The 26,731-nt window shown below is 33.5% G+C and overlaps 3 protein-coding genes across 3 annotated transcripts; 1 reads left to right on the top strand and 2 right to left on the bottom strand.

Moving 5' to 3' along the window:
* Nucleotides 1-1,966: 1,966 nt before the first annotated feature.
* Nucleotides 1,967-8,609, bottom strand: LOC125826203 (monodehydroascorbate reductase, chloroplastic/mitochondrial). The gene is made up of 17 exons (XM_049505523.1): nt 8,350-8,609; nt 8,079-8,253; nt 7,893-7,992; nt 7,327-7,404; nt 7,116-7,187; nt 6,740-6,858; nt 6,372-6,456; nt 6,147-6,236; nt 5,622-5,723; nt 5,437-5,526; nt 5,230-5,310; nt 4,317-4,388; nt 4,146-4,240; nt 3,970-4,058; nt 3,813-3,875; nt 3,621-3,661; nt 1,967-2,414 (listed from the first exon to the last, which is right to left on the bottom strand). Exons 1-17 carry the CDS (start codon nt 8,357-8,359, stop codon nt 2,283-2,285), a joined length of 1,494 nt encoding a protein of 497 aa, XP_049361480.1. The 5' UTR covers nt 8,360-8,609; the 3' UTR covers nt 1,967-2,282.
* Nucleotides 8,610-11,241: 2,632 nt separating this feature from the next.
* Nucleotides 11,242-12,554, bottom strand: LOC125826208 (protein ROH1). The gene has a single exon (XM_049505527.1). The coding sequence runs from the start codon at nt 12,550-12,552 to the stop codon at nt 11,338-11,340; it is 1,215 nt and encodes a 404-aa protein (XP_049361484.1). The 5' UTR covers nt 12,553-12,554; the 3' UTR covers nt 11,242-11,337.
* Nucleotides 12,555-14,926: 2,372 nt separating this feature from the next.
* On the top strand, nt 14,927-21,094 carry LOC125826197 (uncharacterized). Its single transcript, XM_049505516.1, has 4 exons — nt 14,927-15,060; nt 16,580-16,963; nt 17,527-19,410; nt 20,849-21,094. The coding sequence occupies exons 2-4, from the start codon at nt 16,614-16,616 to the stop codon at nt 20,958-20,960; spliced, it is 2,346 nt and encodes a 781-aa protein (XP_049361473.1). The 5' UTR covers nt 14,927-15,060; nt 16,580-16,613; the 3' UTR covers nt 20,961-21,094.
* The last annotated feature ends 5,637 nt before the right edge of the window (nt 21,095-26,731 follow it).

Below are 26,731 nucleotides of genomic sequence, written 5' to 3'. Positions count from 1 at the left end.
GATAATAATTTTTATCACTTTCTTATGATGTCAAGTGATCTTTGATTTTGTTTATTTATACACTTTTGGGGACATTTTCAACTACTTGATATCATCCTTTAATTACCATTTTTCTAAACAAATTTCCAACTAATATTGGGCCCCTCTTTGATTGCATCTTGACTTTATTTCAGAATCTCAGACACTAATTAACAAATTAATTTTATTTTTAAAAAGGTATAATATATATCAACAAAGATTTATTTTTACTTATTTCCATCTTGAAAAACATAAATACAATTATTTCAGGAAAAAAATAGTCATATTAAATTAAACGAATCTATTCAATGAAGGAATCTTAGTAGCCTAGTTAATGATTTCTTAAACTTTCACGTTGCTGGTGAGGATTCAATTCTCCTTCTCGTAATATTGTAATTCCCTACCCAAACTAATTTTCTTAAGTAAAAAAGAAAAGAATTTATTCAATGGATAGAAATCGATGTTTTGCAGAAAAAAAAGTAATTTATCATTTATATATAATATGACCTTTTTGATTTGTATCTAATAAATTGTTGACCTAAAAGGATCAGTAACTGAGCAAAGTTTTGGTTACATATGGAATGGCGTTAAACCAATCTAGCTAATTAATAACAACTAATTATCAACTAATTTTGTGATTATTGCCACCTAATGTGTGTGTTCACGTGGCGCCACTATAGGAAAGTGAATTATTAGATTAATTAATCTTAAGAGTGCTTGCTTGTTAATCACGATTAGACCATTTCTTCATCAATTAAATTTAGGGAAAAATTCTTTTGGCCAGAATGGTAAAATAACATATTTCACACTATTGATTGGTGCTCCTATTAAGTCTAATCCAAAGAAGAATTACATTTTTTAAGTACAAATTCTACATAATTAGTCTTTCCAAAGAGCGTTAAACCAATATCACCCACCCACCCTATCTATCCAACGCCAAAGTCAAAAATTTAATTAAGAATATTTAAGATTTAATATATACATATGAAAAACAATTTTTTGATCTATATATTTCATATTATTTTCTATATACATAATCTAAGTTTTCAACGAAGGGTATTTAAAAATCAAGAAATTATATGCTATAGCTTGTTTTACCAAATTTATCAATCCTTACTGATAGCTTTTCTTTTCCATCGTATTACATTTCCTCTATTTGTACTTCCAAATTCATCTATGGATCAAATTAATCCAATTATTCCTTTTAATTTATGTTTTTAATGAGCGTATAAAAACTAAACATGATAAGTAAAATCAATAAAAAAAAAAAAGCAGAAGTCAACCAAATTTTTAGTGGTCTCTTCATCTTCCATAAAATTTTAATGTTGCTTTGACTTGGTACAAGTTTCCAGACAGATTATATAGTTTATAGTATTTTTGATAGTTGTATATCAAACTTTTAAGTCAACAGGAAATAAAATAAGAACGTACATGAGGTATAGAATTAAAATACTACTAGTAAATTTCTATAGGGAAAAAAACTGGAGATATTTGGTTGACTTAGTAGTTGGGTAAACACTTTTTTTGTTTTACAAAGTCAATCACATATATGGATATAGTGTTCTAGTCTAAAAGGTAAATAGGAATTATCGAATATAAATATTAAATTTCAATCTCCAAAAGGTGGTCTCAGAATTACGATTGGATCGTATAAATAAGTGGAGCATACACGATTGGCCCATAGTGGAACTTTTGGACAATATGGATTTTGGTAAAAATTTCACTTGAAAATATGTTTAGATATGCGGTGTCTCTTGACTAAATCAAACTTTAGACACAATGGTTGAAGTTACATCTGACTGAAGTTTATTTATCCGACTATAGCTATCTCTATTTGAAGTCCATGCATATATGGATCAAACAAAGATTGACAGAACTTCAGTATCTCAAGCAAAGGAATTGAATGTCTAAACTCTAAACATGTAACCTTTCAGATGCACTTGGAATAAATCTGAAAAAGAGAGAACTGTACTTCATTCATTGCAACCATTGAGACACTATGATCATTTGGATTCATGTTAGAAATCCATTTTCAAGTGACATTCTTATTACAAATCTAATATTCTAACATAAATAAGTGCCCACACAATGCTCGCTCTCAATCCATTTTTCTACGATTTATTATCAATCTAATACGTTGTCCTCTTTCTTTCTCTCTCAATCTTACAAGCTGCCGAAATCGCCAAATGGGTATGTCGATACCTCAATCTGGAAAATAGGTGTACTGTGCGAGGGGATGTTCTTGATGAGTGGTGCACTGGTGATCAAACTGCAGCTTCAGTCTTCAAGGCAGCTTGAGCAATTTCTAGAGCCTCTTCAACGGACGATGCATTTTGAAGTTTGGCTTTGTCAATAGAGGGCTGGCTCCGTGCAAGTTTTGGAAGCAGTTGGAATTCCTGAAACAATTCGAGAAAAGATCATTAAAGATACCATAAGACAAAGACAAAGACAATCATGTTTTCACTGAATGATGAGATGATTGGTTAAAGACAGTAATAGGAGAGAAATTAAGCAAAATCTTGCCTTTCTAGGTAAGGGACAAACTTACATTCATTTCTCTCCCAGAAAGAAAAGCACAGACTAACAATACAGACGGTCTAAATGGGGGAGAATATTTACAGCATATTGTTCTTTGTGCAAAAGTTCAAGAAGACCAGTGAACTTCTAGGAAAGACAAGGTCATGCTTGCAATGCTGTTTCAGAAAGGATGGAGGGAGGGGCGCAATGGGTTGTGGTGGAGAAGCAAGTGCTTCAAACAATGATGTGATGTCCATATGGTGGGGGCCTTTATGTTATTATAGTATGATTTTATATATTGCTGGAGCTTAACATTAGTTCAAAGCCATCAACATGATAGATAGAAACAAGCTAAGTCTTTTGAGCTTTTGAAGTCTATGTAGTCTGCAAAAAAAAACATATATACTTGTCTATGGAGTAACAGAAACTATTTTGTTTTTCCAGAACTCCTGGCAGATGAAACTATCAACTCTACCATTGAACTTCCCTATTTTCTCTGAGTTTCCTTCAACAATATGTGAGCACATGCATGACTACTTCCCGAGATAAAGTATTGATATTGTGTACAACTATATGTGTACCTCCAAATTCCATATACAAGAAAAGATAAGTGACAAATCCTGTTATATGATTTAAGTAGCATCATATTAAGGGGAAAAATTGCTCACAGAATCCAAATGCATCCTAAGCTAAAAGCAGAGACAAACTCTTGTAGATGGAAGTAAGAAATATGGCTATGCTAGGTAACCGTGGCTCTTTCACAGTGTCACACAGAACCATGCATATGATACACATAGATGAGTTCACTTTGGACGACTATAAAAATTTTCATATATCTCATGCTTTATAGTATATTATATAAATAATAATCTCTTTCCTGGATATGAATGAACAGACGCTTCCTTACAAGTCACCTTTTCTACGTTAGGTTTTTGGAGGGATGGTTTCAAAGGTCAAGAGAGAGGGGCAAGGAAAACATTTGACGACTCATTGTAGACATTTCTGCAGCTTGCATATATATGCACATAGACCATTACATATAGCTATTAAATTTGACATGAGAACATCCTTGGAAGAGTGCATACCTCAGGACTCCCACTTTCAAGAAGAACCCCCTTCAGCTTTCCTGAAAAGATGTATGTTTATATCACTCTTTTTTTGCCTTGTATTTATTAGTATTATCTTTTTGAAGTATAGCTCCCTAAAAAGAAAGGAATGGGGAAGAAACATAACCTACACAACCAGATACACACAAAAAGAAACAACAGAGTGCATACCAGAGTCGATCCAAAATGTTGCAACCTTTGGATCAAAATTCCCAACTTCAACAGCCTCCCCAACTGTTCATAAGATGGTACCATCAATACCAGCTATGGAATTGTTTACACAAGTAGTTGGACATTATCAAGAAAAGCAAAACAAAAATATTCTTACCATTGTCACCAAAGAATTGCCACCATACTTTCCTAGAGCTTCCTTCATATTCAAAAACCCTTGAGTAGAAGTATGGTAAATAGTCATACCTGCATTCAGGAAACAATACAAGATTTAGGAAGATTGAATGAAAAGAAGTTTATTGTTGCTTATGAACAGAACTTAAATTAACTTACGTGTGCGTGTGTGCAGTTAGCAATGATTTAATACAATGCTGCGCAGATTTACGAGCATGGTCAACATGCTCCACCCGTGCAATTCGGTTGTATATCTGCACGGTTAGCATAGTTCAGTTCATTAAACAAAAATAAAATAAAAAATGTATGAAGTTAGTCAGAAGATCTAACCTTCAATGGAAATGCAGCAACATCTCCAATGGCAAAGATTCCAGGTATGCTTGTTCGGAACTGGCCGTCAACCTGAATTTTAAATATTGAAGTGTAATCATTTCTAGGAAAGATCAAGCTCTTACCTTCTGAAGGTATGTTAATAGAAAGAAGCACCATCAGATTTCTCAGTTATGCCCAAAGATAACAACACTAAAAGGATTGAAGTTACAGAAGAGTAAATATCATTTGGCATAATTAAAACATCCTCTTTTATTACTGGAACCAACTTCCTCATTGGTATTACTACAGTCCATCATTGTCAAACACCAAAAGAGCTATATTGATCAGGAGTAATATACCTATATTTATAACCTTCTCACTCTTCAATTGGAAAATTGAAGAAAACGGAAATTTCTTTTCCCTCTTTTTTTTTTTCCTATACTTGAATAAGCAGAGGAAACAAACATATTAAAAGGATTTACATGCATGTATTTGCAACAAAACAATAGTTTAAGTATGAGTTAGAGAAATTTGCTCTGAACATGAATATTTTCAACTCGTGGAACGGGAACAAAACTCTCTGCCCACCTTTGAATGTATTAGACTATGCCTTCTTTCAGATATAGTGAAGACTTCTTGTAGACCATACAATTAATGTACTTCATGGAACCATGCTAAACAGATAAAAGGAAATACATGTAAGGACATAAATCTGAATCTTAATAGAATCAACCATCTAGAGTGACATCCTGTCCAGAACTGATTAAATCGATATTTAACTTTAAGGTAAAAGATATTTTTGATTCACCTTTCCAACTTGTAAGGTATCATGAATTGGTGGAAGATCATAACCATTTTGCAATTAGGAGAGTGGTTTAGCCGTAAATTGTAACTAGATAAATCCTAGCATAGAGATAAATAGAGTGCTAACCTCTATTCCACCAACAGTTTTGTTTAAGCCAACCATGTCAAATGGACTGACAGCAGGTTTTGCTCCAATACCAATAACAACCTGCAAATTCATAAAGGATATGCAAATGACTTGAGCTTTCAACTTCTTTATCCACACAATTGTATGAGATATTCCAATCCTCGGTTATAATAAGAATTTCAAAGAACATGAAAATCGTTGTTTTACCGTGTCTGTCTCTATACTTGATCCATCTTCAAGCTTAACTGCAGTTACCCGGCCATCTGGACCAGATTCTAGATGTTTTATCTTAGCACCCTGGGAAAGGATAAAATTCAATTAGAAGCTTATAAACTAGGTTGATAAAGGAGGTATACTGACACCAGAACTAGAGAGGAAAGAGGATGGAGAACCTTGACGAATTTGACACCATTGTCTTGGTAGAGTTGTTCATACTTTTGGGCAAGAGAAGGAGTGAACAGTCTTGATAAGAGATGCTCTTCTGGGAAAATTATCTATGTTCTCAACACAGTTAGTAAAATCAGGAGTAGAGTATACTGGTACGATATTCAAATGCAGGCAAGTTTCAAACCTCAGAGGAATAAGAAAAATTGAATACTTCATTTGTAAGGTAATAAACTGATTAATATGCTTCAGATAACTCTTTGAACAGAGGACTCATCAGACCGAGAAAGGAACATGGACTTCTTTTAACTAGTAGCAGAAAACATATATTTTGGAACTTTACATGTTATTATTCGTCATGTTATCATCAATGGGTTTTGCTTAAATGGAAATTTTCCCACCAAATGTGCAATTTTGTTTTTATAAACGAAATAGCTAAACATGGTTTGTGGATTCACATTTCTTATTTATTTTTTCTCACAAACAGCATTTCTTATTTAGCAAAGTGACCGAAAGCATTTAAGGAAACTCACAGTTGTATCAAGTTTCCAGGCTACAGCAGCTGCAGCAACTTCCATTCCTATATAGCCACCACCAACAACTACAAGCTTTTTTGCTTTCCCCTAAAATAAAACAACATAGATTAGAAATAATATCATGCATATCACCACAGAAGATCATCCATATGCAAAAGTTATGTGATGTATCTTTAAATTTTAGAAAACCGATTATAAGCATCGAAATGGGGGTGATCTTACCAGTGAGGATATTAATGAATCAGCATCCGCCACATCCCGAATATAGTGAACCCCAGGTAAATTTCCTCCGATCTTCTCAGGAAATCTGATGTTAATTAGTACTAAATTATTCTGTGCTTGGTACTTTAATCAGGATTGGAGGGCATATCAATATATGCAAATTAGAGCAATAAAATAATACAGTAAATGGAATATATGAGGTTTATTAAAGGAAAAAAAAACTTTTTCTGGTCCATCTTTTTTATTGGACCAAGGCGCAAGTGGATGAGTGCAAATTCTAATCTTTTCATCTATCAATAAGAATTCCTATTGCAAAATAAATAACAGGTTTGGATCAGAGAGCACTCTAGTATAGCAAGCATGGTTACCTGGATGCCGTACATCCGGTTGCAATAATAAGGGTGCCATACTTGAGCAGCTTTCCTGAATTTGTTGTCAGAGTTTGCTTTTCTATATCAACTCCTGTTACTGGATCTTCATACAACATCTGAAAAAAAAGGTAAACATTTATCTTCAAATAGACTTACTTGATAGTCAGAATGCTCTAGCTGAATAAAGAAATGAAAGTAAGAACAAAATGAGATCGCGTTTCCTCTCAAACTGTCCTGGAATTCCTAACTGGTAAATATATTCTCAAATCTTCAATAGATTTACCTTGCTTTCCTTTCAGTAAACCAAAGAACATCACAATTACATCACACTTGTACAAGTTGCAGTGCAATTGATTAGACAAAAATGCATTACCTCTATCCCTTGTTCCTTGTACCAATCAGGCGTTTGCCTCTCACCACCAGCGCCAACACAAGTATGAAAGCCCTAAAATTATACAGTTAAATGGTATTCCTCAAAAACATGCTGAATTGGCATTAACAATAATTGAGAGCTATAAAATTTGCAAATATCACACAAGAAGATGTAGACATTTTCAATACTTAAATGATCAATTAAAGCTCACCGGTAAACGTGCTGGCTTTTTGTCCAGAGGAAACAAATATGCTTTGGTCAATGCTGGACGTTCATATGGTGCATATGGCTGCATTAGCACAAAATAGAACTTTTTATTTCAAATGCAAACAACTCAAGCAAAATAACAGACCCTAAACCTAACGTTTCAAGCATCCATTCAATTAGTTTCTTATACAGCTTCCACAATTAGAACAGCTAAAAGGACATAACTACCTAGAAGTGTTTCACTCATCATTTCAAATAATACTCGACAAAATATCAAGAACAACTTACTACACTCTCATGCCAAACTAGTTAAGTTCAACTACTTAAATCCTCTATATCTATTCCGCTCCTTTGGGCTGTTTCATTCTAATACTCAATAATTTCTCCTTGAGGACAACTAAAGAGTGTCTAAATCTCACACTTATCTCTACACTAAAATACAAATCTCATCAACAACATATAAATGTACTAAAAACACAAAAACAAATCACGCCTAAATTTCTGCCAACATTTTGCTATACAATTAATCAGAGGTCGATAGTGATTATTTTACTCAAGTTGGTTGGTTACCTCTTTGGTCACAATGCATAACTTTCCATTAGCTTGTCCTTGCTCAACAAAAGTTCTAGCCGCATATCCAGCTGCATTTCCTCCTCCAACTACGACATACCTAAAATCATCCACATTCCAAATTCGCCAAATTACACACACATCAAACAAAAATATACATTAAAATCAAAAGTGAAAAAAACTCACTCTCGATTCTCATTATCAAAAGAAGCAGCAGCAACGAAACTTCTCCTGAAACTTCTAGAAGGAACCGAAACCCTTGGAATCCGATTCAAAGCAGCTGATTGAGGACACCAGAGTGAAAGACCTTGCTTAAACGACATCGTATTAGGCATAGTCGCCATTAATCTCCGAACAACAACTATAATAAATCAAACGAGAAAGCTCAGAAATTAGGATTCAGAGAGAAAATTGAAGTGATTGAGGAGATGAGAAAAGAGATAAAGTTGTTAAGAACCTGAAGACATAAAAAAGGTGATCTGAAATTAATAATATAAAATTGACAAGTACTACTACTACTACTACTGTTGATTAATTATTGGTGCCCAATTGGATGCCTCTATTGCTGTTTGTTTGTTGTGGCTCTACAGATGGCCGAAACGTCGCGATGATGGCTCGTAGCCTGTAGGAAGCAGACAAGAGACGTTTTCTGGGTTTTTATTATCTTTCTGCAAATTTTGCGTCAGTGTTGAAGATGGAAAACGCAGATGCAAGAAATAGCATACAAATTTGTATGAAGACAATATTTTTACATGTTTTACTCGAAAATGAAAATTTTCATTTGTACACTAAAATGGACTATAGAAAAAAATGTGTAACATCTCGTTAATTAATTATATGGATAACTACTTTTGCTATTTTTGTAATTTTTATTTTAAAATTAGTCTAATCTCTACCAACCAAATGACTTCAAATTTTGTAGAAAATCTATTAAAATTATTTGCAATGAGTCTAAACTATATTCATTTCAAATTTCTTATAAAATCATAATAGAAATATAATAATAATATATCCAGTGAAATCTTACACAATGACGTTTGGGGGAGGGTAGAATGTATCACTACCTCTCCGTGGTAGAGAGGTTATTTCCGAAAAACTCATGATTTATGCAAATCTAAGTCGTAATTAAAAGAAGAATAGTAGTGAAAAGAAACATGACAACTAATAGCAAGTAGTGTGGAGCGTATATACAAGGAACCATAATAATAAGAAGAAGAAGGTACGATCACCTAAATATATTAAAAGGTGATATTAGATACCAAAAGTGGAAGACTACATGAATAGGCTTATACTACAAAAGATATGGTGCTCTAGCCTCTATATTACCACCAAGCCAAATACATGAATAGGCTAGTAATAAACAACTATTAACTACTTATTTAACCTTCTAACCTTATATGTGATCTCGAACATACCCTCATATCTAAGGTCATGTCCTTGATAAGCTGAAGATGTGTCATATCCAATCTAATCATATTTTCTCAATGTTTCTTCTGCGTACATATATATATGCTCTTTGTGACCCACTATATTCAACCTCTCGCACCTTCTCATGGGGTGTCCACACATCTCATCGTCACATGCTCAAACTATCTTAGTCTCTCTTCCCTCATCTTGTCCACCACCGTGGTCACTCCTACTTTGTCTTGAATATCATCATTCTTTATCTTATCGCTCTTAATATACCGACACATACATCTCAACATGTTCATGAAGAGAAGTAAAAAACTTTTGGCAAACAAAGTGGTATAGGACATACTCGCGTAAATTGAAGTTTCGTGCTGAATGATCATATTAACAAAGGGAAACTTACTTAGGTGTAACTTTGTATCTAGTTTATCAAATATGGTCAAAATATACATTATATATACACTCGATTATATATTCGCTTTGAGTGATGAGGCGGCATATATAGTGGCTATTTCACTTCACGAAATGTTGAAAATAAGTACGACTAGAGGAATCATTTTCGAGTAGATCTGCAAAAAGTCTACAACAGAATTCAAATCTCAATTAGTTGGGATTAGTTATTTGAATTCTTTGCGTACATTCCGTTAAATTTCAGGTTCATTTAAAATTTGTTAAAACAAAACGTTTTTAGGTTGGTTGTGAATGTCTTTAGGTTGATATGCTAGTCAGAGTCTTACCATCAAAGAATGAAGTAACATGGTTGAAATCTCTCCACCCTTACTTATAAGTCATAGGGCTCGAACACTAGTAGTGAGAATGGAGAACTTTTGAACATAGAATGTTTTGCTCCTTAAAATGTCTACTCGATGGATACGATTCAAATTTAATCAAGCCATTGAACTTAGAATACAGAATAATTAAACCAATTGGAAAATCTCAATCACTACACAATATTTGAGACAAAGAAATACTTGTACAATAGAAACTCAATCTATACTGTTTGCAACAAATTTTAAAGTGATAGAAAATAAATTACAATCACACAAATAAAATATGAAGAAACATGAATATTTTATTGATAATAGTGGTCCTCCCTTGATTCTATTCTCTTAAGAGCCGTTAGTCGTGTATTTCTCGAACTAGGATGATTTAGATTTGACCTCTATATAAATATTCCATGACTTTTGCGGAATATTCGAGATGTCTTTTCAAGGGAATTAATATAGTACCCTTTATATAGGCATGAACTAGGGTTTAGGGTTTAGCCTCCAAGAATCCTAATTGGAATTGAACACATCTTGTAGAGTCTCAACTAGAATTGAACACGTCTTGTAAAATCCAATAAAATTTCAATGTCTACAAACGCCCCCTGCTTCAAGGCTTGTTGGAGTGTAGACTTATTGAAACTCAAAGACGAGGCTTGAAGTACTCATTCTTCCACCTTTGCAGCTTCAGATTTGATTTATGAGAGAAGAGATGAATGACAAATTTGGTCCAACTGGCGTGCCAATTTGTTTGCAACAAATTTTAAAGTGATAGAAAATAAATTACAATCACACAAATAAAATCTGAAAAAACATGATTATTTTATTGATAATAGTGCGGGTACAATTCTATTCCTCCCTTGATTCTACTCTCCTAAGATTTATCATTCGAGGGTCGTTAGTGGAGTATTTCTCAAACTATGATGATTTAGATTTGACCTCTATATTCGAGATGTCACCCTTTATATATATATAGGCATAAACTAAGATTTAGCCTCCAAAAATCCTAATTGGAATTAAACACATCTTATAGAGTCCCAACTAGAATTGAACACGTGTCCAACAAAATTTCAGATACATCCATTGCAAAACCAATCAATCTACAATTCATTTCTTTTTTACATAATGAAACTAACAAAAACTTGAATTATAGTAGTTAATTATTACAAAAACTAGTCAGCTTTTTTGTGAACAGAAATTTTAAAAACCAAAATAAACTAATTCTTAATATTGGAAATTGTAAAAAAAATAATTGAAATCTTTTGTTAAAATCAATAAAGTACTGGTGTTGACATTTTACCAATTTGATCAAGAACCTCAAGAACTTCACCTCTGCTCCTCACAATCCTATGAAACACTTCTCTAATTTGTTGTTGCAATGGCGCTAATCCCTCCTCCATTTTCCGGCATATCTCCGCCATCTCCGCCACCTGCCCCGCCACCTCCTCCACCTTCTCCTCCTCCGCCGGAAACTGAAAATTCTCCGCAAAATCAACCAAATTCTGTGCAACTTTCTCCATTTTCTGCAGCTCATCCAACAAACCAGTTGTCCCTTTTTTCTCCTTTTTCTTCCATTCCTCAGCAATTTTATCCTGCAGTGAAATTAATGACTGTCCCCAATTCAAATTCCTCATCATTGGGAAATGTGTCAGCAGTCCCGTGCGTTCCTGACACGGAATTGCTGACACCAATCCCCACATCACAAACACGAAAATCGTGCTCATGATGTAAATTGGCAGGGCGAGTCCAGTGGACTCACCTCCACGTGGCGCCACCAGAGTGGACGCCATAGCCTGAACCTGTTTCGAAGCCGACCACGACTTCGCAACAGGCCACGACATTGAACGAAAAGTACCATTAGTTCTATCTTTATTATTAGCATTATTTCCAGCTCCGCCACTACGTCGTCCGAACGACCACGTTCGTTCAGCGACTTTAGCGTGATAATTATTCTCTTTATCGTCAAGCATCATCGACGTAAGCAACGTGTTCAACGCCTTTTTCGCTCGCCTTACTTGTCCATCTCCCATTGGCTTTTGCTCTAACGCCATAACGGCTGTTAGAGCTAATTTTTGCCAGTGACGCACGAGTTCTAACCCGTGCGTCACTGCATTACAAATATCAAGAGATTTAATCGAACGATCTAGAATATCAGGTACAAGACGATCCAATGGAGGTTTCGAAAACTGAACAGGATCGCGTCCGATTAGAACAAGTGCTTTAAATTCAGCCTCACAACAGAGGAAAACATCGAGCAATTTACGATACCATGAAATCGAGAAAAGTGGTGATTGATCCTTCGCAGGGGAATCAGTTGTTGTTGACGAATCATTTGGTAATAGATCAGCGAAACGTTCAGCTACGTGTTTCTGAAAAAGTTCGAGGTCTTCTTGGTCTTGTTCATGATTGTTTTCCATATTCGAAACTTGATTCCGACGGATACTTATCCGATTGAGGAATGATCCTTGATTATCTGTTACTGGCATGATGATTTCCGGCTTGATTTTTTTTTTTGTTGGAATTGATTGGGAATTTTATTTTTTTTCATACAAGAAATGGTCTGAAATTGGAAATTAATATAAAAGGAGTTGAAAAATTGGATGGTTGTGGCCATTTCTTGTTGTCGGATGTGAAGACCGTTTCTTGCTGACTTGGTAGTTTATTCTATCCACTGAAATGTTCGTTACCTTCCTTGATGATTTTCGAGTTGTACACTTTAACCCTTCAACTATTCAAATTTGTGTTGGATTAATCGAAATCGCTCACTTTGTTTTGGTTTTGCTTGTATTTTTCAATCAGCATATTACTAATTCCTACATAACTTTTCTGTTAATCAAACGACTTGTATGTATGATCATTTGATCTTGCATTAACCACTTGTCATTGTCATTTCCTTAAGAGATTGTTTGAGATATTTCACGACCTTAGTGTCCGCGTCTACAACAAGTTGAACAGAACAAAGTGATTCAACTGCCACAGAAACCAGAAGAGGGCTGCACAGAAGAAGGCAGAGCAGGAACTTTCATTATTTGGCCATGTTCGAAACTGTGATGAGTAACATTGTTGGTTCGTCTTCACTACATAGAAGTTTTTTTCTGTAAATCGAAATTCAAATGTTCTCTATACAATGATGCCTTAATATGGTAAGGATTGTTGGATAATGTCAATTTCTTGCCTATGAGCTATGTTGCGTCTCTGCTATTAGCTATAACTTTTGACATGATAGTAATTGGTAAGCGCTTGATCTTTAGCAGGGATCTTATAAAACCTTTGACTCTTTTTTTTAAGCTAGGGCAAGAGTTATAGGTTGTAAATAACAAGTACATATTTGTTCATGTTAATGAGAGAAAAGTCGTAATTGTTCCTTCAAAATCATACATTTTGGGTCCATGCTATGCATGATCATTCTATATGTAGTATAAAATAAATTATAAACGTTAGAGATATTCTTTTGCCTTTTTCTCGTTTCTAAATTCAGGATAAATCTTTTGCTCTTTCTTCATTCACTCCCTTCTCTCTATTGGTATCTATGAATTAAAAAAATGTAATATTTGGATTGCGATGGTGTTTACATTCTTCATTTTCTATTTAAATCCTATATTAAATAATTGTAAACATAGAGTTATAAACATAGAATTATATACAGAGTTTTCTAAAATAAAGAAGGCTTAGAAAAGGAAAAAAGAAGAAGAAATCATTGGTCAATTTGGGGAAATATATCATCTATAACTTGAGATGAATTGAATTTGAGGAGAATAAAATGGGAAATATTAATAAATGGATAGTCAACTTAAACTAATTTCATGAATCAGATTTTCATGAGCTATTTTGTCAATCCTAACTATAACTTTTGTATTTTACCTATCTACTTTACAATACCTTTTTAATTATAGAAAACGGTTGAAGTTTACCACACGAAAAAAAACAATGAAAGAAAATAAATTGATACATACTACTTATATATGAATTAATTGTGATAAGCTCTGTTTTCATATTTTGATGACTCAAACTCCAAACTTCTATTGAAGGACCCGTTTGACCCTAAGAATACTTGAAAAAAAATTAGAAAAACTTGGAGAGTGGTGTTTGGTTATATAACTTGGCAAATATATTTGCCAAGTATCCTAAGTTCTCTTTCTAGTATTTGGGCCAAGTTCTAGTATTTAGAAATTTTAAATTTTTTTAAAATTACCCCAAACTTTTATATTTTATAAAAAATACCCATTATTTATTAATTTCAACTAATATTTGTTACTACCTCTTCCAGAAAAATTTGAATTCTAATTTGAATGACAAAATTGAAAAAAAAAGAACAATTTGTTTTTAATGGTTATAATTATAACCGAATCAATCACAAGTTTGAATATGCGATTAATGTATTGTCTTGCCTATATTGTTGTTTTGTTGTTGATGATTATCATCAATTATGTTATAAGGTTATTTTTTAACATAATATGTTCACTAAATAGATAATATAAATTTATGGATATTTTTAATAGTTTTTAGAATTTATGGGTATAAATCAAATTTTTTGAAATAGTCAAACATTCTTGGAAAAAATTTGGGCAAAACACATGGTGTAATTTGACCAAAAATTTCGTCCAAATATTTTTTGCCAAAAATATTTGAGAACTTGGGGCCAAACGCTAGCTAAATATAAAGAAATTTCAACTCAGATATTTTTCACACAATTTGACCATATAAATAATAATAAAAAGTAATTAATTATTTTATTTCCTTAAAAATAATAATGACAAATCTAATTCCAAAAATATGGGGGAGTTTTGACATTTTAGGACAAATTTTAGGGGTAAAGTTGTCATTGAATGAATTAGGGTTAATTACGTTCACCTCCTCCAATTGCTTAAGTACATCCGATTTTAGAGCCACAAAGTTGAATCTTTCCCATCACAAGCCCTCCCTCTTTCTCTCTTCTTTCACTTTGCCCTAATTTCTTCAAAACTTTGCAGCAATTTTTCATCATCATCAGACAGGTACTAAAAATATTCACTTTTTTCCCTCAATTGCCCCAAAGATTTTGTTTTTAATAAAATTGTACATTGTCCACCTTATGAATTTTCTTGAATTCTGTTTCGACAGGTACGAGGTTTGTGTTTTTTGTCTTCTCTTCTCCTTTACTAGTGTCTCTCTCTTGTTTTAGGCTTTTACGTGTTTTTACCTTCATGGGTGTTCTTTATTTATTGATTTTTTTTGTCTTTTGATTATGGTTTTGCTTTAAATTTTCATTATTTACTGATGTCTGTGGTAAAGATTTGATCTTTTTTTGTTGAATTGGGAATGTAGGTTGATTTTTATGGTCCGTTTGAACTTATTGTTTATTTGTTACTGTGTTTGCTTGCTCATAACTATTTTGATTTGATGCACTTTTGCCGATCGTCCTTAGAAATAGCTTCTCTGCCTTTACGAGGTAGGATAAGCTCTGCGTATGCGCTATCCTCCCCACACCTCACTTGTCGGATTACATTGGTTACGTTATTGTTGTTGTTCTTGTTCTTGTATTTGAACTTATTGTTTCTTCATTGCTGTATTTACTTGTTCATAATTATTTTGATTTGATACACTTGAGCATAGGGTGTTTCGGAAATAGCTTCTCTACCTTTATGAGGTAGGGGTAAGGTGTGCATGTGCGCTATCCTTCCCGTCGGATTACATTGGTTGCCTTGTTGTTGTTGTTGTATTTTAACTTATTGTTAAAGATGATTCTTATTGTTAAAACCTTTTGTTTTAACTGTGTTTTCTTGTTCTTGTAGCTAGCTTTATAACTGTGGTAAAGATTTGAGCTTTTTTATTGAATTGAGGATGTAGGTTGATTTTTCATGGCCCATTTGATCTTATTGTTACAGTCTTAGATGATTCATACATTTGTTTTAACTGTATTTGTCTTTTTCTTGTTGCTATCTTTATAAGTGTGGTAAAGATTTGAGCTTTTTTATTGAATTGAGAATGTAGGTTAATTTTTAATGGTCCGTTTGAACTTAATGTTACAGTCTTACGGATGATTCATACAGTCAATGCTATTTCCTTTGTTGTTTTAAATCTCTTGTTTTTTTTCTTCTTGTTGCTAGCTTTAAAAGTTTTCATTGTTTAATTATGCATGTAGTAAAGATTTGAGCTTTTTTTTAATTGAATTGGGAATGTAGGTTGAATTATACTGCTTATACTTCACTTTTTTTTTTTGTTGAGGTTACCCTCTTAGTTCTATATTCTCTTTTTCAAAGTGCTTGAAAATGCTTATATTAAGCCAAGGGTCTATTGGAAACAACCTCTATATCTCTACAAGGTAGGGGTAAGGTCTGCGTATACTCCGTGCTACCTAGACCCCACTTGTGGGATTACATTGGTATGTTGTTGTTGTTGAATTGAATTGGGAATGTAGGTTAATTTTCACGGTCCATTTAAAATTTTGTTAAAAATGATTCACATAGACAACACCAATTTTGTTTGTTGTAATTAAAGTCTTCCTTTTTTTTTTTTGCTTTCCTTCTTTTGCAGTTTTTGAATTGATTGAGGATTTTATGTCCTTGTGATGGCTTCCAAGAAGATAATTGCAATATGTCAATCTGGAGGAGAGTTTGTGACAAACAATGAGGATGGTTTTTTAACATATATAGGTGGAGAGGCTTATGCTTTGGACATCAATGACCAGACAATTTTGGCTGAATTTAAGAAAGAAGTAGCAGAGAACTTTCAGCGTGGCATTGAAGGAATGACTGTAAAATATTTTCTTCCTGGGAATAAGAAAACTCTCATTACTATTTCTAAAGATAAGGACCTCAAGCGTATGCTTAATTTTGTCAAGGATTCTGACCAAGTTGAGATCTTCATAATTTATGATGAAGCTGTTGTGAAAAATGTACCCAATGTCTCTGCTAGTAGGTACTTACTTTTCTTCAGTTTTAGTTTAGTTTGTTTATTTTGTTGTTTCACTCACATGATAGTTTGTTTATTTTATTGTTTCTCTCACATGACATGGACAAACAGGTCTAAAGTGAATTGCAACGTATGTTGAGAATTTATATAGTTGGCCGGCTCAACTTGGGATTTAGGTGTAATAGTTGTTGTATGCAGTGGCGGAGCCAGAAATTTTAACAAGGGGATATATAAAGAGCCCAACTTGCACACTGAGTTAATATATAATTAACTATCAAGGGATACAACAATTCACATATATACCAAGAAGTTTGTTTTTACCCTATTTTTATGGTGTAATTTTCTGACAGAGGGGGTTTGAACACACTTAGCTTGCACTTAGATGGCATGGACCTTAATGATTGTTTGTATCTTAGCCTGACAAGTTTCTATTAGCTCTTTTGGTGGTGTTTCCTACACAATTTGCTCCAAGTGCTTTATCATACTGATTCTTCTAGATGTGAATGAGTTTGAAAGATATGCTATCTCTTATTGGATTCTTAAATGTTAATTACTTGCTTGCTATGCAGGTCAACAACTGCGTCAGAGGCAGCTCTTACTCCTGCTACCCCTGTGGATATGATTCATTGTGATGATCTGCTTGGTGTTGATGCTTCCATTGATACTACTCCCCTGTGTACGTATCCTGGAAGCAATGATGAGAATAATGAGAAGCATCGCAGAGCAGCTACGCAATGGGAGAACACAATAACGGACGTGGGTCAAAGGTTCAGTAGTTTTGCTGAGTTCCGTGAAGCTCTGCATAAATACTCAATTGCCCATGGATTCACTTATAGGTATAAGAAAAATGATAGTCGCAGGGTAACTGCTAAATGCAAGGTTGAAGGATGTTCTTGGTGCATATATGCATCAAGGTTGCCTACCACTCAGCTAATATGTATCAAGAAAATGAATGCAAAGCATACATGTGACGGAGCTGCTGTTAAAGCTGCGTACCGGTCAACAAGGGGATGGATGGGAAGTATTATAAAGGAAAAGTTGAAGGTTGCTCCAAACTACAAGCCCAAGGATATAGCAAAAGATATTGAGCGTGAATATGGCATTCAGTTGAACTATTCTCAGGCAAGACGTGCAAAAGAGAAGGCACGAGAGCAGCTTCAGGGTTCATTCAAAGAGGCGTACAGTCAATTACCCTTATTCTGTGAGAAAATTAGAGAAACTAATCCTGGTAGTGTTGCTACAATTGCCACTAAGGAGGATTCAAGTTTCCATCGCTTGTTTATTGCATTTCATGCCTCAATATCTGGTTTCCAACAAGGTTGCCGGCCTCTTCTTTTCCTGGACAGCACTCTTCTCTATGCGAAGTATCAAGGAACTCTTTTGGCTGCCATAGGTATAGATGGGAATGATGGCGTTTTCCCAGTAGCCTTTGCAGTTGTAGATGAGGAGACCAATGACAACTGGCAGTGGTTTCTTTCAGAACTAAAATCTGCTGTTGCAACGTCCTGTCCAATAACTTTTGTTTCTGATTTCCAAAGAGGGATAAGAGAGTCTTTGCAAAATGTCTTTGGTGAAGAGTGCTACCACGGCTATTGTCTGCATTATCTTGCAGAGAAACTAAATAATGATTTAAAAGGGCAGTTTTCACATGAAGCCAGACGCCTTATGATCCAAGATTTATGTGCTGCTGCTTTTGCCCCAAAGCTTGAGTCATTTGAGCGCTGTGTTGAGAATATAAAAGCTATCTCACCTGAAGTTTACAATTGGGTCTCTAGAAGTGAGCCTGAACACTGGGCAAATGCCTTTTTTGGTGGGGCAAGGTATGGCCACTTGATGTCCAACTTTGGGAAGCTTTTCTATGATTGGGTAGCGGAGTTGAATGAGCTGCCAATAACTCAAATGGTCGATGGGTTACGAGGTAAAGTAATGGAATTGATTTATGCTAAGCGTGTTGAATCCAGTCAGTGGGTTACTACATTGACACCTTTGATGGAACAGAAACTTCAAATTGATGCATCAAAAGCGAGGTCACTTCACCCATTACCCTCACATGGCAGCACATTTGAAGTTCGTGGTGAATCTGTCGAAGTAGTTGATATTGATCAATGGGATTGTAGTTGCAAAGAGTGGCAGCTTAATGGATTGCCTTGTTGCCATACTATTGCTGTTTCTGAATACCTAGGGAGGAGCCCCTATGATCTTTGCTCCCGATACTTCTCAACTGAGAGTTACCATGCAACATATGCTGAATCAATTAACCCCATACCTCATCTGGAAAAACCAATTAAAGGTGAACCAGATATGGAGCATATGGTCATAGTTGTTACACCTCCACCAACAAAACGTCCACCTGGTCGACCAAAGATGAAAAAGGCAGACACTTTTGACATAGTCAAACGTCAGATGCAGTGCAGCAAGTGTAAGGGCCTAGGCCACAATAAGAAGACGTGCGGGTAGGTGCTCTCAACTCTTCTCTGGCCAATGAACTGAAAATTATGCTTCTTTCAGTTAGTTCAATATATTTGAAAGTATGACTTGTCTTACTTTCAGATCGTTCATATCCTCTCTTGTATTCACATATTTTTGCTTCATTTCACCCCCTCGATTTTCCCTTTTTGTGGGTCCTACAACACTCTCATTTCCTCCCAAATATTTATTAGATAGCTCTGGACTCTGAAAGTGTTACCTATCATACTATAGAAACACCCGAGAGCATAGATAATTTAATACATTCTCATAAATGAACAGCACTTCAGTAATAAACATATAGGCATCTCTCATACTGACATAAAACCGTTCTTCTTTTCCTTTGGAAAGACTTTTGTTGGTGGGCGAGTAGGTTGTTATTGTCTTATCTTGGGATTTAGTAGGGTGGAACTTTTTCTTTGTTAGCCTTACAGATAATTTTTTTCATTAGCTTATTAGCTGGAAAAGGTTGCATAAAGGGTTGTGGCAACCTCTATCCAGGGGTGGATCTAGAGGCCAGCTTACGTGTTCGCGTGAACCCAGCAGCTTCTATAAAATTTTGACTGTCAACCGAATTATTATTGTAGTATTAACTTCAGGCTGCTTTAGGAACCCATAAACCTTAAATCCTGGATCTGACTTTGCCTCAATCTACCAGTTAAATATTCATACATTGAGCTAGAGTTCTTTTAATCAATGCATTTGAAGATCTAATCAATTCTTGTTTCTGCCTGGCGATTACATTAATTATTATTCACAAAATGAGAGGATTGTTAAATATCTGAATCACTGCCAAATTCTGGAACTTCCATATGGTGAAACTGTTCCCTTAGTAGCTCTGATAACTCCACCCTGTCTTGAAAAAAAAAGGGCAGCCCGGTGCACTAAGCTCCCTCTTTACACGGGTCCGGGGAAGGACCGTATCACAAGGACCTATTTTACGCAGCCTTACCCTACATTTCTGCAAAAGGGTGTTTCCTCAGCTCGAACCCGTGACAAGGCAACAACTTTACTTATAATGCCAAGACTCCCCTTCAACTCCATCCTGTCTTGATTTGTTATTACAGTGAAATTTAAAAATTCCGCTATGGCACTTCACAGCAACTCTTTAAGTCTTGAGGGTTGCAATTCACTGGTAAGTCGCTATGAGACATCAAATTTTCTACTGCACTTTTCTTAAGTTAGATGAAGAACTGCAGCATCCCATAACTGACTTTTTTTGTTTGTTTGTGAAGCATGAATAACTTTTTCTTTTGTCAAAAGAACAATAACGCCTTAGTCCCAAACAAGTTGTGGTTTACTTATACGAATCCTCACTGCTTCATTTAAGCTCAATTGTGTCAAATTTTTTTCTCTTGATATCTGTTTTATATTTGTTTACGCTGTCTATTACTGAATTATACTCTTTTGTCATGTGTGGAACAGGAAGGTGAATAATATTGATGAACAAGACCCTCTACTTCTCAATGGCTTGATAACAGTAGAACTTGAAGAGACTGCAGTATCCATGGAATTGGAATCTTCCCTTCCAATGTAGTTAACAACTCATATATTTAGATACATTTCATAGATACTGCATATCATTTAGCACAAGAGTTGATAGAAAGTGCTGACCTTTTTTGTTAGTCAGACTTTTTTTTGTTTATAAAGTTGTGCTTTGTTAATTTAATCATAGTTTTGGTCCTATCCCCCCCCCCCCCCCCCCCCCCGGGTCGTTCCTTTTGACTTCCAGGTATTTGCTTAATAGTAATGAAGTAGCAAGACGAGTGAATGAAAGTGTTGTAAGCAGTAGGTTGAATACCTTGTTCATAGATGATTTTTCAGATGGTCACTTATTATTTTAGAAAATCGCTTTTCTTTGTTGAGGAAAATTGGATTCGACAAGAAAAGTGACTTTATAAGATGATAACAAATTAGTTGAGTGATCATATAACTATTAGTAGCGACCTGTGAAGTTTAAGCCCTCTTTCAGATAATAGATTGTTAGAAGTATTTTTAAAGTAATAAAATTAAGGTGGAAGTGGAATAGTTAGTAGAAAAATGTCTTTCAAATTTGAAATGACATAAAATTATCTTAGAACTATCGAGTGCAATTTCTAGGCAAATTAGAAAAGATACTTCATATAATATTTTTGACTAATCATATATGAAAAAACTAAAAAACATCTCATGAAAAATGTCTTCTTCGTACCAAATACACTCCTAATGTTTAAGTTTGATGAAGTCGTGCTCGTTTTGGATTTGGCCGTGCCCTTTTAGGTTGGTCCAACGTCAATGTACAATTCAGACCTCACTTGTAACATTATACTGAATATGTTGATATTGTTGTTATCAATACAGTAACACTACCAAATTCTTGATTTGTTTCTTGGTGGGCAATAGAATGATTGTTGAAGAAGAAGATTGTTAGCATGAGAATCAATGAATTGTCCATCAAGTATTTATTTTAATAAAATAAAACCATCAATTCAAAGCTCAACAACCATTGTTATCATTTCCTCTTTCTTTCTCCAAAAGTGAGTTGTATTTTTCCTTGAAGACAAAATCCATAGGTTTGCTTCAATTTTTCTTTGCTCTCTTTAGATGAAGTACATAATAATTGCTTTCTTTTGGTGAAAGAAAAGACTTTAAATTGGAATTTTTGTTTATCAAAAGTCTTGATAGTAATAATTAATCTCCATGTCCACCTAAATTTCCCCTTTTTTCCTTGTAAAATAGGACATAATGGTAACCAGCTATGTCTCTCATGAGCTTATTATCTTAGGTCGAAATAACTTGATCGAACCACTTTCTTTAAGTCCTCATGTTCCTCCACGTGGCAATGGCAGGATCCCTGTGGGAGATTTTCTTGTAAAATAGGACATAATTGTTATGCTTGGATTGTAAGGTTTCTTAACCACATGAATAGTTCAATGTGCTCATTAACTCCTGATTATGATATTTGAATTATTCAAGTCTGTTCGAATCGAGGTTTGAAATCAAACTCCTCCCCTGAAAATAGATGGGTCAATTCGGGTGGAATTCAATATAGATTAACTTTTCGATTCACTCATAATATTCTAACAGACTCCAAAAATTACTTAAATTGTAGAAATATGAGAATCTCATGGATACAAATGAGAGAATGGATGTGTGTGTGAAGATACAATCAATAAATGTATATTACGACATTTATAAAGTGTATATTACAATACTTATATGTATTCAAACAAGGTCAAATTAAGGAGCTAGCTTGTTGCAAATTTTTTTTTTTTTGTTATGATCGTACGTAGACCATTGTACCTTGTAGAAGTGGAAGAAGTAGATGTGACCCTATATATTATTATTCTGTTAATTAATTTTTAAATCAAACTATAGTATAAAAATTAATTAAGAGAAGGCTTGAGATGAAGGGAATATTAGGGGGTCCAGAAAAAGAGGAATAGTCCCAAAGGAGATTAAACTTCCAATGATGGCTAAATAAAGGTCTTGGAAAAGATTTTAAAATTGATAGAGATATGATGAAATTGACTAATTTATGTTCCCTTTCTAATTACCTACTTAATTACATTATTAAACATCAATATTAATTGTACATAAAAGATTACTGTTAGAAGCAGTAAGGCAAGTATCATGAGGACCACATTTTAGTGAAAGAACTTGTGGTAGAGACATTCCATCCATGAGTTATTAACTTAAAGAGGTTAACTTAATTCTTCTATATGTTATAAACAATGTAAAAGAATTTTTACGCTGTCAAATTGCTTAAAGATAACTAACTATATGTAAAAACGTTCCTATAGTTACAATAGGTTAAAATATATAAATGGCTTGTGTAAACCATTTTTACACTATTAGACCTTGACTTAAACCAACCATAGGTTATAAATCCAAATATGTCTTTTCTCACTAATTACTTTCTTAATCACTTGGTAGACCCCATGCCCCCCCTCCACCCCACTCCCCCTAAACTCCTTGCCCCCCCTTAAAGCTAAGAATAATCATTCTCCCATTTATTTAATTTCTTCTAATAAGTGTCTTTTTTCAAATGATTTGCATATTACTTTCAAATTCAGCTTCCTATTAAGCAAATATATTTCACATCAAATATGGTGAATGATTTGCATCACGCCAACAGATCCTCTCCTTTTCATAATCATCATTATGCTTGCCTTAATATTATTTAATTTAAAATTAATTAAATAATATAATTCTTTGTGTATTTCAACATGCAAAACATGTCAATCCATGTATATGAAATAGTAAATTATTAACATACATTCTAATTGAATCCTTGATTGCCGTCAGTTTAATTATCAAAGATTAAGAAAGTTTAAGATCCTTAATAATTACATTACTAATTAAAAATTATTGTTTAATGACATTCGTGAAGCTGTAAAGTGATTAATTAATGAGGGGAACTTTTGATTAATTGTATAGTTTGTGATGGTCTACTAAGAATCTTATAGTGTTTATTCTTTTGGTTACACTAAAACAAGCTAGAAATTGATTTGAAAGAATCTTGTCTAAATTTAGTACAATGTAACATTCAAGAAATGACAGTAAAAGGACACAATAAGCGCGATCTTGAATTTTTAGCCTTGCTTAATAATTTTTTTAAAAAAAGAGTAATCCTTATACATCATTCATCAGACGTAAGTTCTATCGGTAATCTGAAAATAAGTTAATTTTGTCTATAATACAGATGTTGCGAATATTTCAAGAAGTTACGTATATATAATAAGTTAATGTGTTGCTTATTCTATTGACTTGTGAACAATTACGTTAACACAAGCAATTTTTGTTTATGAGGCAAATTTTGTGGTTAATTGAGCAGATTTAATATAGTAAAATGTAATAAACTTCTACTTATAACCAAAACTAATTTATATCCATAACTTATGTCCGACAGGCAACAAGAGTCATTTAAAAAAGATAAGATTGTTAAATGGCCGGGGTTAAAAATTCAAGATGGAAATCGTTCTTGCAAATTATGTCTGTAACAATTCAAAATTCTATTGTTATATGATATATGATGGGATGAATATGATTTCTCAACCCTTAATAATAAAAGGCTAACGTCTGACAACTTTTGAGATTGAAAAAATTCAGATAAAAATGCTTCTCTCTTAATAATTAGCTCTATATGATACATAAATCTGAATTAATCAAATGATGAGTTTCGTATACAAATAATTGTTTTCAATTCCAAGAGGAGTAGGTACAGAATAGGTTATAAAATGCAAAAAATTGGAAAGCCGAAATAATAGACAAATTAAAGTTGCTTTCCCTTTTCTTGATTGAAACCCAAGGATGCAACTAAAGCTATCCAGTTTCAATTATTAAGTTGGCAAATTCCCATCACATATATTATTTTATTTTTTCAAAGAAAAGCACTAAAACTTTTGTTTTATTTTTATAATGAAAGTTGCCAAGTTAACTCACCTTACAATTGAACACTAAAATAATCATAACATACATTCTGCCTAGCCATGAATAGTAGCTAGTCGAGACTGGTTCGAACATTGAGAATGAAGAATTTTTTGATATAAAGTGTTTTACCTTGTTATAATATGATTAAAATAGATTGATATTCAATAAAAAAAAAAATTCACTATTGACTCATACTGATATAAAAGAATCTTGAATGTTCTAGAGATGTTTAGGCTTCACATATCGTACAAGTACCTATAGAGTTTAAGTTATTTCAACGTTTCCGATATTTGCATCAAAACTCAATTAAATTTAGATTAGTATATAACAGCAATGACGGAGCCAGAAATTTCACGAAGGGTAATCCCAGAGCTAAAGTGAGTCTGCTCTTCTTAAAAAGTGAAAAAAAAGAAGCTATTATTAATGAGATTCAAACACACGAACACTTTAAGTTTGTGTGACTTTGCTCTTGACCTAAAACCACTAATAGGCGACATTATATTGTTGTGTCAAGGGTGTCCAAAATATATTATTTGACCACTTTGTTTATCATTTTACTTATATATACGGTATAATTTTCCGACGAATTGGACACCCTGACATAAGGGTCCATTTTTAGGAACGACGCTCCCAATAGATTTTTTTTTTTTGTATAAATTTTAGGAATAACATAGTTTTAATATGAAATTATAATCTATCCCGATTTAGTTTGTAATTACATTAATCCCTGAAAAAGTAAAACAAACCGGATACGTAATATGTAGCTCGGATACATTAAAAACTAGCTCGGATACATTATAAAATAATTTAGAATTAGGAGAGAAATAAGGGATTTTAGAGGTTTTTAGAAATAGAAGGGAATATTAAAAATAAGGAAAACATAAGACGTGTATTTCAGTAATTTTTTCTCCCATTCTTAAGGGCTCAGACTTGAGAGCTCTAACTAAGGATAGAGAGATCTTAATCATCTCATCACCAACTTATACACAGTAAAAAGGAGAATTATTGCTAAACCATTTTCGTATTTAAAAACATGTGTGATGGCGGCTAAATTAAATAATAGTCCGACATAATTTGATTAACAGAAAATGAACGTATGATAAATAAATTAATAAAAAAGAAGAACAGTGTTAAGAGTCTAATCAAGAAATTAACGTACTAGTAAATTTGAAATAAATAAAATCAAATGAGGTCAATCATGCTAAATTATTTTTTCTTCCAAAATCATAGTTTGTAAAGCAAGCAAAGTGATGATTTAATTGTGTTTTAATTTTATTTACATGATTCTCAATAATATAATCATGTTTGAATTAAAATTACGTCCTCTTATACACTCAAAACTAGAATTGTGATAATGTATACTTTGAAAAGTTTCAATTCATTCTATGTTGTAAAACTTTAAAAGAAAGAAAAGAAAAAAAAAGAAAGCTCACTATCTATGATCACTTTTTTTGGTTGAAGCAAAAGGCAATCGATTGGGACGTAGAGTGTACACAAATCTTATCTATTTCAAGAGTCTTATTTTGAAAAACGACACCATTTTACATATAAATTATTTTTATTTTATTTTTTATTTTACTTTCACCTTATTAGTAAATTTTTTTTTATAATCATACAAAGGTTATGGCTAAAACCCCAAATATCTAAAGTTATTATTTCCTTTTATTCTCTAAATTATCAGTTATCACGCAAGTACAAGAAAATGTACAATTATCGCAATCCCCAAACTAGAATTATAATGATTTTGAACTTTCTATGAAGAATTTTTTTTTTTTTTAAATTTCTCACCCATTATTTGATATCATAGTAAAACGTGAGATTTAAAGTAGTGCATTATATTGTAGAATCTATTTCTGAAGATGGAGCTTCCAACATGATTCTTTTCGAGTTGAACTT

The sequence above is a fragment of the Solanum verrucosum genome, unplaced genomic scaffold, assembly GCF_900185275.1.
Source record: "Solanum verrucosum unplaced genomic scaffold, falcon-dt-bn FXZP01000060.1, whole genome shotgun sequence".
Taxonomy (NCBI): Eukaryota; Viridiplantae; Streptophyta; class Magnoliopsida; order Solanales; family Solanaceae; genus Solanum; species Solanum verrucosum.
Note: the sequence above shows the minus strand (reverse complement) of the source record. Positions and strands in the feature narration are given on the sequence as shown.

What these genes read in the sequence shown, in the direction of transcription:
- LOC125826208 (XM_049505527.1), bottom strand. Translation starts at nt 12,552, where the DNA reads ATGCCAGTAACAGATAATCAAGGATCATTCCTCAATCGGATAAGTATC.
- LOC125826197 (XM_049505516.1), top strand. Translation starts at nt 16,614, where the DNA reads ATGGCTTCCAAGAAGATAATTGCAATATGTCAATCTGGAGGAGAGTTT. An exon ending in CCCAATGTCTCTGCTAGTAG is followed by an intron (nt 16,964 to 17,526) that starts GTACTTACTTTT and finishes CTTGCTATGCAG; the next exon opens with GTCAACAACTGCGTCAGAGG. An exon ending in CACAATAAGAAGACGTGCGG is followed by an intron (nt 19,411 to 20,848) that starts GTAGGTGCTCTC and finishes TGTGTGGAACAG; the next exon opens with GAAGGTGAATAATATTGATG.
- LOC125826203 (XM_049505523.1), bottom strand. An exon ending in AAACTGTTGGTGGAATAGAG is followed by an intron (nt 4,389 to 5,229) that starts GTTAGCACTCTA and finishes TTTAAAATTCAG; the next exon opens with GTTGACGGCCAGTTCCGAAC. An exon ending in TTGAAAGTGGGAGTCCTGAG is followed by an intron (nt 2,415 to 3,620) that starts GTATGCACTCTT and finishes GAATTGTTTCAG; the next exon opens with GAATTCCAACTGCTTCCAAA.